Source organism: Juglans regia, chromosome 13, assembly GCF_001411555.2.
Source record: "Juglans regia cultivar Chandler chromosome 13, Walnut 2.0, whole genome shotgun sequence".
In the NCBI taxonomy this organism is placed as follows: Eukaryota; Viridiplantae; Streptophyta; class Magnoliopsida; order Fagales; family Juglandaceae; genus Juglans; species Juglans regia.
This window is the reverse complement of record NC_049913.1, coordinates 143,729-155,291: the sequence shown is the minus strand read 5'-3', so window position 1 is coordinate 155,291 and position 11,563 is coordinate 143,729. Positions and strand designations below refer to the sequence as shown.

The 11,563-nt window shown below is 37.3% G+C and overlaps 2 protein-coding genes across 2 annotated transcripts; one reads left to right on the top strand and one right to left on the bottom strand.

Moving 5' to 3' along the window:
- Positions 1–807: 807 nt before the first annotated feature.
- Positions 808–4,030, top strand: LOC109002350 (pentatricopeptide repeat-containing protein At1g14470-like). The gene has a single exon (XM_018980088.2). The coding sequence runs from the start codon at positions 1,224–1,226 to the stop codon at positions 3,507–3,509; it is 2,286 nt and encodes a 761-aa protein (XP_018835633.1). The 5' UTR covers positions 808–1,223; the 3' UTR covers positions 3,510–4,030.
- Positions 4,031–4,222: 192 nt separating this feature from the next.
- On the bottom strand, positions 4,223–10,385 carry LOC109002420 (PHD finger protein ALFIN-LIKE 7-like). The gene is made up of 5 exons (XM_018980202.2): positions 10,020–10,385; positions 9,840–9,872; positions 8,760–8,988; positions 4,991–5,117; positions 4,223–4,888 (listed from the first exon to the last, which is right to left on the bottom strand). The coding sequence occupies exons 1-5, from the start codon at positions 10,114–10,116 to the stop codon at positions 4,616–4,618; spliced, it is 759 nt and encodes a 252-aa protein (XP_018835747.1). The 5' UTR covers positions 10,117–10,385; the 3' UTR covers positions 4,223–4,615.
- Between the last annotated feature and the right edge of the window lie 1,178 nt (positions 10,386–11,563).

Below are 11,563 nucleotides of genomic sequence, written 5' to 3'. Positions count from 1 at the left end.
AAAATTAACATAAAACAAAAATGTCAAGCTTAGTGGACACCAAGAGAAACAAATGAACTTCATCCTTGTAGCATATAAGATAATACAACCACATCAAAGAAGGAGCAAAATAATCTCAATAATAAAGCATTAAATGACAAACATCGCAGTGTTAATTAACTTTTTGCCTCGTCTCTTTCAAAGGGCCGAAGAGAGATAGGTCCAATGCACGGTCATCGTGGCTCAGGGCCAGCATCTCGTGCCGAGTCAGTTTCTCAGTTTGTTTCTAGAGTTTTGGTTTTGCAAAGATATTCTTCTACAAACATCGCAGCAGCATTTCACTTTAATTTCACCCAGATTCCACTATACACAAACAAAACTCTAGAAAAATAAATTTTGATTACCGAATCAATTTCACCTCAACCGGCTTGAAGAACCGAGACAAACGAGGAAGGCGTTCACGCAGACCTCTCTCTCACCCACGACGTCGCGACCCAGAGACTTGTAGGTTGTGACGACGGCGACCACAGGACGGCGACCGGAATGGCCGAACGGACTTCCTTCAGACGCACAGCGATCTCTCTCTTCGATTTCGCTCGCTCGAAATCTCTCTGTTTTGCCTCGTCTCTTTCATTCGTTTGTTTGACTTTCCCTCCCAATCCGCGTACAATATTTCATTTCATTTGTTTTTTTTTTTTTTTCCAACTGACGTGGCAATCTGCCACATCAGCCGGTTCCGCGCCGGGTCCTCAACCTGTAGAAGAATTGTTTAAAAATATATGATTCTTCTATCCTCGTATTTCTTAAAGAATTTTTCAAAGAGGAAATGTGACTCGCATCGAGTGTCCCTCTCCTTTATTGAGAAGCAGATGGAGAAGAGCGGTGGGAGTGGGAAGAAGAGGGAGCGTAGAGGCTGTTGTGAACTTCCTCGCCGGAGAGGTAGATGCTCAAGGCAACGAGTGCGATTCCGAGGCCAGAAGTGGCGTGGCGGAGCTGATTCAATTAACTGAGAATTAATCTAGTTTTCTTTTTTCCATGAAGATATCAGCTTGGAAAACAGAGGATCTTCACAGTGAGAGCCTATCTCGTGTACAAGAGAGGTTTCAGGTCTTCAGCACACCCTATTTTCTGGACCTATGTTCGTTGGTAGGATTGTTTTAGTTTAGGAATAGTAGACCGAGGAGACTCCATTACAGTCCAATGGGGAATATTTTGAGGAGGCAGAGCATATCAACGTCGCTGTAATGTCACATTTAGTCAACATAGCATTAGCATGCAGAATTAGCTGTCTAAAGCATCTAACCCAGCTCCATGCAATCCTCATTCGTAACTCCCTCCACCACCACAACTACTGGGTGGCACTACTCCTCAATCACTGCACCCGCATCGACGCCCCGCTGACCTACACCCGTCTCATTTTTACTTCCGTCCCGTTCCCAGATGGCCGTGTCTTTACCTCCATGCTTAGATACTACTCTCATCAGGGTACTCACAATGAAGTGTTTTCTTTGTTTCGGCATATGCAGCGTTCTGGTATCAGGCCCGGTATATTTGTGTACCCAATGCTGATTAAATTGGCCGGCAAGGCTGGCTTTGTGTTTCGTGCCCATCTATTGAAATTGGGTCTTACTCTGGATCGTTACGCACGCAATGCAATCATGGAGACGTATGTGAAATATGGCGCAGTTGAAGTTGCCCGGGAGTTATTTGATGAAATTCCTGAAAAGACTCTCGCGGATTGGAACTCAATGATTTCTGGGTACTGGAAGTGGGGGAATGAAGTCGAAGCAACTAGACTTTTCAATATTATGTCCGAGAGGAATATTATTACGTGGACAACTATGGTTACCGGGTATTCTAGGATAATGGATTTGAAGAGTGCAAGGAGGTATTTCAATGAGATGCCGGAGAAAAGTGTTGTCTCTTGGAATGCAATGCTATCAGGTTATGCTCAGAATGGATTTCCAATGGAGGCTTTAAGATTGTTTGATGATATGCTGGATGTGGGGGTTCAACTAAATGCAACGACGTGGGTTATTGTTATTTCATTGTTGTCATTGCGTGGTGATCCTTCCCATGCGGATTCACTTGTCAGAAAACTCGATCAGAAGAAGATGCAGCTAAATTGCTTTGTCCAGACTGCTCTGCTTGATATGCATGCAAAGTGTGGGAGTCTAGAAACTGCCCGAAAAATTTTTGATGGATTGGATACGTATAGGAACTCTGTAACATGGAATGCAATGATTTCTGCATATACAAGGGCCGGGAATTTGATTTCAGCTAGAGAGCTATTTGATAATATGCCAGAAAAGAATGTTGTATCCTGGAACTCAATGATTTCAGGTTATGCTCAAAATGGGCAGCCAGCTATGGCAATTGAGCTATTCAAAGATATGATTACTTCTAAAGACTCGAAACCAGATGAGGTGACTATGGTGAGTGTTTTCTCAGCTTGTGGACATCTTGGGGCGTTGAAATTAGGTAATTGGGTTGTGAACATCCTTGATGAAAACCACATTAATCTCAGCATCTCAGGTTACAACTCTTTGATATTCATGTACTCTAGATGTGGGAGCATGGAAGATGCCAAGAGGATATTCCACAAAATGGTGACAAGAGATGTTGTTTCCTACAATACGTTGATTGCAGGACTTGCAGCTCATGGTCATGGAATGGAAGCCATTGAACTAATTTCAAAGATGAAACAAGAAGGTACTGAACCAGACCGTGTAACATATATTGGTCTCCTGATGGCATGCAGCCATGCAGGATTAATGAAAGAGGGTTGGAAGTTGTTCAGATTAATCCAATCTCCTGCTGTAGATCACTATGCATGTATGGTTGATTTGCTTGGTCGACTAGGTGAGCTGGATGAAGCCAAAAAGTTGATTGAAAACATGCCAATGGAACCACATGCAGGAGTTTATGGGTCTCTTTTAAATGCTAGTCGGATTCACAAAAGAGTCAAACTTGGGGAGCTGGCTGCAAAGAAACTCTTTGAGCTTGAACCATACAATTCCGGAAATTATATTTTGCTTTCCAACATATATGCTTCAGCAGGTAGGTGGGAAGATGTTGAGAGGGTCAGGGGTACAATGAGAAAAGTGGGAGTGAGGAAGACAACTGGATGGAGTTGGGTAGAATATAAGGGTAAAATGCACAAGTTCATAGCAGGAGATAGATTACATGAAAGATCAGACGACATCTATAGGATCTTGTCGGAATTGGGAATGAAGATGAGGAGGGATGGGTATACGGCTGATAAAAGCTGCGTGTTGAGAGATGTTGAAGAGGAAGAGAAAGAAGAGATGGTGGGAACTCATAGTGAGAAGTTGGCCATTTGCTTTGCTCTTCTTGTAAGTGAAGCAGGGGCAGTAATTAGGGTGGTGAAGAATTTAAGGGTTTGTTTGGACTGCCATGCAGCCATTAAGATGATCTCCAAGTCAGAGGGAAGGGAGATTATCGTGAGGGATAATAATAGGTTTCATTGTTTCAGCAATGGACTATGTTCTTGCAAGGACTACTGGTAATGCGAGACAGCACATCTGGTACCCATCATCCCTAATGGACTTGAGTCGTGCGTTGCTGTGGTTGGTTTGTGTATTGGCTAACTTAACAAAAATGTAAGCATGAGATGGTGTGTTTTGGTCGTGCGTTAGTATTGATGTCGCTACTGTTTCCAAGTATTTACGGATATTCGAAGCGGAAGGAGAATGCAAAAATGAAGATCGGGGAGTCCTTGCAAAACCACAAGGGAACAGTACATTTACCATTGTAATTGACAACTTTGACAGAAAGGGAAGGGGTTTCAGACAAATAAAGATCAAGGTGCATTAAGTTTTTCCTTTATGCTTGGCCCCTTTTTATGCTACTAGCCATTCCGTTGATTCTTCTCCAAGCAAGAACCATCAAATTTAGGAAAAATTCATTAACCAAAGCATTTAGTTGGTGACATGACATCAAATCCTTCTATGGACTGGTTACTTGTTAACCGTTCATATTTTGGTCACCAAAGCTTGTGTGGAGGCACCTTTGGCAATAGCATCCGAGCAAAAACTAAATGCAAATATAATTTAATAGCTTATCTCTCCAATTTTTTTAAAGCTTTCCCCGAATAAGGAACTTCTTTCTGACCTGCTGCTTAAGTACTTTCTACTCATTTTGACAGTACATATCTTAGGTCAACTAGCAAGAACCTGGCAAGATATCATTCAATAGGATGCCGTCCTGATCATGCTTTCAGTTTCATGCAATGCGCTTCCTCTGAGAACATTTAAAATCCATAAAATTCATGTACAATGAGATTAAAAAAAAAAAAAAATGGCTGCCAATTGCCACACTGAAGTAATAAGGTACAAAGAAACAAGATGGTATGCGCCAACTACCAAGATCCAACCAGAAAATTGCAGATATAATATTCCTTGTTGCCATTACCCATCTAAAAACATAATTCCTGTTTAAATGAGACAGAACGGGTACCAAAAGTAGCAAACACTTCAAATCCGAAATTCATCTGCAGTCATCCAAATTCATCAACTAAAACAAGATACCGGCTGTCTTTCAGCAAAGTCTAATGGCATAGGGCTAAACCTTTTCAGCTTTGATGAGTATTAGTCTGCAAATTCAGAACCTAGATTTAAACTCTAGCCCTCTTGTTACTGCAACTTGGGCACTTGTACTGCTTGATATGCTCAGCCTTTGCAGGTGTAATTTTTACACATTTTCCATGGAACCATCTCTCGCACACATCACAGCAAATCCAGAACTCGTCAGTACCATAGTTATCCCCACAGGCCCCGCAAGTTGCACCCTGTTCATCATCTTCTTCTTCTTCCCCACTCTCATCTTCTTCTTTGTTGGGTGGAGGAGATGTCTTCACTCCCTTGGCCTGGGGCTCAGATTGCCGGGACTGTTTAGAGGCAACATCAAAACATAAGCAACAAGAACTTTACACAAAGGGAACCATTGAAAGAGAACCATGTTGACAACTGTCAAATCAGCAGATTCTTACCATCTTCCCACTTGATTTGCTCTTGCTACTGTTATGAGTAGCAGACTGGTCCTTTGGTTGCTTGACATTGCCTGTCACAACTTCGAATATGGTAGGGAGATCATTTATCATTTGAAAAAGCCTCTTCCTGTAAGTTCCATTCCGAGCAATATTATAACCAGGCCACCTCCTTAACTTATTCTATACTATAACTGTAGATGAAATGTACCACTGATTTTTGGCCTTATAGCACAAAGGGCTTCCTAATATCTACATGACTATAGTAACAGTCAAACCTTTTTTCTTAGTAAACAAGAGTAGTACTTTTTAATCAGTCCAAACACTCTTTTCTTCTACATATTCAAAATAATTTACATTCAAATTTTAATATCAAGTACACAGGAGCCATTGAACAAAAAACTGAACAAGCCTAGAATCATGACATTTTTTTCCTACAAAAATTCAACACTACACGATGGGATAAGTTCTTACAACACATTTTTCCAGGAAAATAAAAGATAAAAGCTTTTATTTGTTACTGAAGTTAAAGAGTCATAAATAAAAGGACTGAACAGGTACAATTGAAGTCCCTTGGAAGACCCAAGTCACATCTAGGTCAATACTCCAAAAGCCCTTGGAATCATTATAAAGGGCGTAAACTTATATTTCCCAAATAATGTGTGATTCCCAATCACCACCTTCCTATATGCATTCACACTATACAAATTCACACAATCAGGAGTAATACAATCTGCCCCCTTAAATCCCCGACGTCCTTGTTGAGCCAAGTTTGTCAGAGGAAGCATGGCTCAAGTTCCACTCTTCTAGTTGGGATTGACTCTAATATCATTTGTAACAACTCAAGGAAGATCCAAGCCACATCTAAGCTTATACTCCAAAAGGACTAGTCAATGTTATAATTGGAATCCTTTGGAATCATTATCAGGGAATGAACTTTTCCCTCCCAAGCAATGTGGGATCTCATTCACCGCCTTCCTACACATAATCACACAAAAAGACAATAAAGGCCCAAACAATGTGCAACCTATTATAAATCACTTAAAACCATCTTTTACGTCTAAAAGGGAACCAAACACCCTCCCAAGCTCACGCTGCAAACTGCATTAATCTCTGATTGCAAACTAACTAACACCATAACCCTTTTCTTGTAGATCTGACTGCATGACTACAGGTTTGAAAATAATTGTTATGGATAAATCCAATTGTGGATTTATCCATAACAACTTCATCCTAACATCCTGTATTGAAAGAGAAAGGAAAGATGCCTGTCTTTTCTTTATAAGTAAAAAGATGCCTAACTTTAATCTAGATCATATACCTGTAGCTTCATTACTACATTTTCCAACCTTGTGTGAAGAATGGGGGCAAGGAAAATCAAAATATACATACAATACCTCTCACCAACAACAAATGTTAATGAAACAAGGCCAATTAGTGCTTGTCGAAAATGCTAACTCCAAAACAACACATCCTTTGACGGTTCCACAAGTTAGGGTGTAGAAAAAAAAAAGATGGAAAATAGAAAAAGATCCAATTTTCACTAGCAAATTACTTCTACAGCAAAAGAGAGAATGTACAGAGAAGAGAGAACCAAAGGGAAATGTGGAAGCAATATTACAGAAAATAAGAAATGGACCTTCATGAATTATGTAATGTGGTGTCAATTAAAATACATAAAATATAGGGCATATAGTATATACACACAAACTTCTATTCTTTAAAATAAAGCTCCTTTAAAGACACCTCACCTAAACAATAATGTTTCCCAACCATGTTATTTACTTTTCTTTTTCTAAGAATAAATTTTATTGAATCAAGTAAATAGGCATAGCCCAAGTCCACGGTAAACCATGTTATTTCCTTCATACACCAACAGTGTATATACTTTTTTTGGAAAGTCATACGCCACCAGTGTAAATATAACATATAAAAACATGGCATTAGGCAGATCAGAAATGGCTTAAAAAGTGACTAAAGCAATGCAACAAAGAGAGATGGTACAACAAGAAGTAATACAGGGATAAACACAGTACAAGCTCAACTTTTTGTGTCAAATACGAGGAACAGTTCACAAGAAACAACTCTTCCTCACTTGCATATGGACATGCAGATAGGCATGAGTATTGAAACACCTCTGACATATCAACTGCCCAATACCAAGTTGAAGAACATAGCCATACATGCATCCATGACATGCATATATACCAACCTAATATGTACGCACGTTCACGTATTTTTATTTTTCTTTTATTTTTTTGGGCGGGGGGGATTTAGCATTGTATATTTATTATACCAACTCCGTTTGCTAAATAATTAAATAATCCCTCTTATTTAAACTAGTCCTTTACATTATTAATATATTGGCAGTGGTCAAGGCCAGAATTAATAGATAATATTTAAATTAAGAAGAGAAATATATTTTAACGATGAAGAACCCCGAACGTGAGTAATGCACCCACATCCCACGGATTAAGAAAACCATTTGCTTTTCACTGCTCGTGGTCCCTAGAAATTGTTTGCACCCAAGGGTTCAAACCTTAAGACCTAGGGGGAACATATTCTCAAGATCAAGACCCTTACCACTTGAGCCAACCACTAGATGTTTAGGAAAGAAGTATTAAGCAATATAAAAAATATCATTAAACTATCCAGTGATAGGGCTAGTAAAAAAGCCAGAACAAACAAAAGGTAAATGTTCAATAATCTAGAAAGAAACATATTTTCTCTCATTTTTTGTCAAATTAACTCACCATTTGTCCCAAAAGTTTAAGCTTATAAGAAGAGATAACTTTAATTTTTTAAAGTAAACCTTAACACTCTCCCTCACGAGTAGGCCAGACTCCCCCTTAATAAGAGGCTCAACATGTGGAATATTTAATTAAATGGGTGAATTGTAGAGTCAAGGTTTGAAATCAAGGCCTCTACTATGATACCAAGTTAAACCACCACTTATCTAAAACTTAAGCTTATGGGAATAGGTAAATTTAATTTTTAAGGTATATCTTAACAAAAGAAAACAAGAACAAACCAAAGCTAAAAACAGGACGCATGTGCTGATTAAAGTTCAACACTGGCTCAAAGAAAAGTGGCATAATTATGCACAGAAATAGGTGATAAACTGTCCAACAGCTTTATCACTCATCTCTAGTGTGAGAAAAAACATAGGTGCCCTTTTCACTAATCCCTTCTTTTTCTCTTACATGGACTCCTTTCCCCTTAGACTTCTTTAGATTCTTCTTTACGGCAACTGAATTGGGACTTGGGTTCTCTCTTCCCTTTCTTCCCAATAGACTACCATACATGCCATATCAAATGTTGATACATGCCAACAAGTGCTTTAGCAAGTATTGCATGCCCTTCCATAGAGGGGCCACATTTTACATATCACAAAAGAAAATGATAACTTAAAAAAACAGGAGAGAACTCCTGCTTCTTGTGTGGATAAGCTGTGAGAGAGCTCTGTATATTTTACATCTGCTAAGCCATCGCTAAAATACCACTATCAGCCACTGTTACAATAGAATTGATGAATATGGGAGAACACAACTGAAAATGCTCACTGACCTTGCATAATCATGAAGAATGGAAAAAGGTAACAATTTCATAAAGAAATAAAATGATACAAATATTATTACATAAAGCCGGGATGTCTCGAAAATAAAAAAACAAAGGCAGGAAGTCTCAGGTCTGTATTAAATAGAGCTAGAGTGTTTGACTGCTCCTACAAATGATTAGCGCTATCATAAAGTAAGAGACAGCAACTACGTACCTTTCGTTCTTACCAAACCCAAAGCGTGCACCAAAATAGAATGCAACAGCAAGCAACCACGAATCACTGTGAACTGCAACCAGTGATAACCAGTCCTTCTCTTGCATTCCATCTCTAGCAAAGTTTATACCTAATGCTGGCTCAGGAAGCTCAGGAGGCACTTCCTCAACAGGCAGATTGACTTCCCACGTCTCATTCGGAAGTCCATATAGACACAAGTTCTCCTTCTCTGAAAGCACAATATTAGTACCTTGACAACCATAACTCAACCCATGAAGAGATTTTTATTCGATTACAACAAAGGAAATAGTGAATAACTGTGCATAATGCATGACTACAGCGTAGAATGACAGTGATACTTTCTAATAGAATGTGATGATTCTAGGGCCACTTCATGGAATTAGTAAAAGTGATCAAATTTACCAAGTAAGAACATTTTGGGTATTAGTTGTTACAGCTTAACTACTCAAAAGATGGAAGAGGCAAGAGTCCATGATATCACAATATTATGTCTGGATTGAAGCGATAAAATAAGAATCAAAATTGACATGCCCCGAACATTTGACAATAAGTACCCACAACTCATATGACATGATTAAAAATGACATTTTTTTCCTGCACACTAGCTAATGAAAGTGCAGTAGAAAGCATAAAATACATACAGATTGCATAGAGCAATCAGAGGAGAAAAGAATGTATTAAAGGATACCAAGCTAAATGATATTTCACCCATAAGAACCTAATCCATCTATAAATTGAAAATTCGAGTCCAATGTTATTGATTGCAAGTGAGTTCACAAACAACGTGGCAGCAAAGGTCAGTCCAGAAATGTTAGAAATGACGTTTATCAACCCCTAAAAGAACAATTCCTAGTGAACTAACTGACAGCACTTGCAGATACAAAGAAATGCCTATAAGTTGTTACCAGTCAAAAGGGGCAGTGAGCATAGTACATCATTAATTGCAGAGTTGAATATGAGAATAGAAAACGAAAATTCGTCAAAATCCTAAGTCGCACATAACGAAATATATTCCGAAAAACGAAACCGAAGGAGAAGAGAGCAAAATTTTAAACCCACCGGGATCGCACTGCTGGTAAAACTTGTCAACATCTGCAACATCAAAACCCCCAAAGAATAGAATTAACAAAAGAAAAAACTAAATACGAACAAGAACATGTATGATTTCGAAGAATTAAAAAAAAAAAAAAAAATTGAACGCAAACGCGCAAAGAAGAAGAAAGAAAAGAAACTGAGTACCAATGGTGAGGGCCTTGATCAAACCGGCACGTCTGCCCTTAAAGTCTTGAAAGACCTCCTCCACTGTTCTGGGTATCGGATGCGTTATTCCCTCCATTAACTGTTTCCGTCTCAAAGTTGAATTTCCCCAATAGAATAATATTAAATGCAGCAATTCTTCTATACAAATTGCAAATTCAAACGAATTTAGGTATTCAATGGCCTATCCAATCCCTGGGGTTTCTTCTGCTCTACCATATTCCAATTTGGGAAAAAACACAGGAGCCGCAGGAGGAGGGTACAATTTTGGGTCTCTGAGTCTGGGGGAATAACGAATTGCAAAGACTCCGTCAGTTTCGTTTATAAACAACTATAATGCGATAGAGTAACACGCGCGTGTTACTCGTGCAATCGTTTTGGAAGAGATAAGAGTTTGTTATTAAAAAATTAATTTTTTTTCTTTTAAATTTTATACATATTATGATAGGACGCTGCCCCAATAGTATATAGTATAATAACAATTTAAGGTATTTGGTCTTTTACTCTTTTTCTTAATATAAAGTAAATAAAAAACAGAATTCAAAAACTTAAGGAAAACAAAAAAATAACCTAGACACAGCAGCCACTCCTGATGCTGGTGGCCCATAGGGTTGAAATAAAAAATCGGTCGCCCGAAGCATTTGATTTGGTCTGGTTCTGGACCAGTTTAGTTCGAGACTGGTTTCAATATTTTAAAAAACGGCCTGGTTCCAGTTTTTGATTTTTCAGCACTGGACCGGACCATTTCCTATAGATATATATTTTAATTAATTTTTAATATTTATATAAAATATTTTTTATAATATATATAATTTTTATATATAATTATATATAAAATATAAGATTTTTATCATTTTTATAATATAATTTTTTATATTATATATAATTTTATAATTTATATGCTAAATTGCTAATTAATATAAGATTAATTTTTAAAATCCTATTACTCATAATAATCAAATAATATAAAATTAATATAACATTTGATATAACATAAAATTAATCTTATAAACCTTAATATAACATTTTAATATAAAAAATCTTAATTTTATAACATAAAAATTTAATCTTAAACATGAATATGTATTTGATCATACGTTATTAATATAAATTATATATATCAAGGATAAATACATTTTATAGCCTAATAAATTATAACATATATTCATTTTGATAAATACATTTCTATACATTTGATCATATACACTTGTATAAAAAAGTCTATGTAACCATGATATAATATATTATCACTAGTATATATGTAATCACTGGCATATTAATTATTATCACTAACATATATAATTAAATATATAAATAAATTAGACACTGACATATTATCACTAGCATGTTATCACTAACATACATAAATTATAATCAAATACTATACCACTATATGATACTATTATATATATATATATATATATATACTTCTCCAGTCTCTCCTCTCTCCATTCCGCTGTCTTGGTATCAGAGCTAATCTGGTATCTAATTGTTGCATATTACTCTTCTTTTTTCTATCTTGTTTT

Excerpts from the sequence above, each read along its gene's own strand:
- LOC109002350 (XM_018980088.2), top strand. The coding sequence starts at position 1,224 with ATGTCACATTTAGTCAACATAGCATTAGCATGCAGAATTAGCTGTCTA.
- LOC109002420 (XM_018980202.2), bottom strand. The coding sequence starts at position 10,116 with ATGGAGGGAATAACGCATCCGATACCCAGAACAGTGGAGGAGGTCTTT. Across the intron at positions 5,118-8,759 it reads GGGTTTGGTAAGAACGAAAG|GAAGAGGCTTTTTCAAATGA; the intron begins GTACGTAGTTGC and ends TGGAACTTACAG. Across the intron at positions 4,889-4,990 it reads GCAAATCAAGTGGGAAGATG|TCCCGGCAATCTGAGCCCCA; the intron begins GTAAGAATCTGC and ends GCCTCTAAACAG.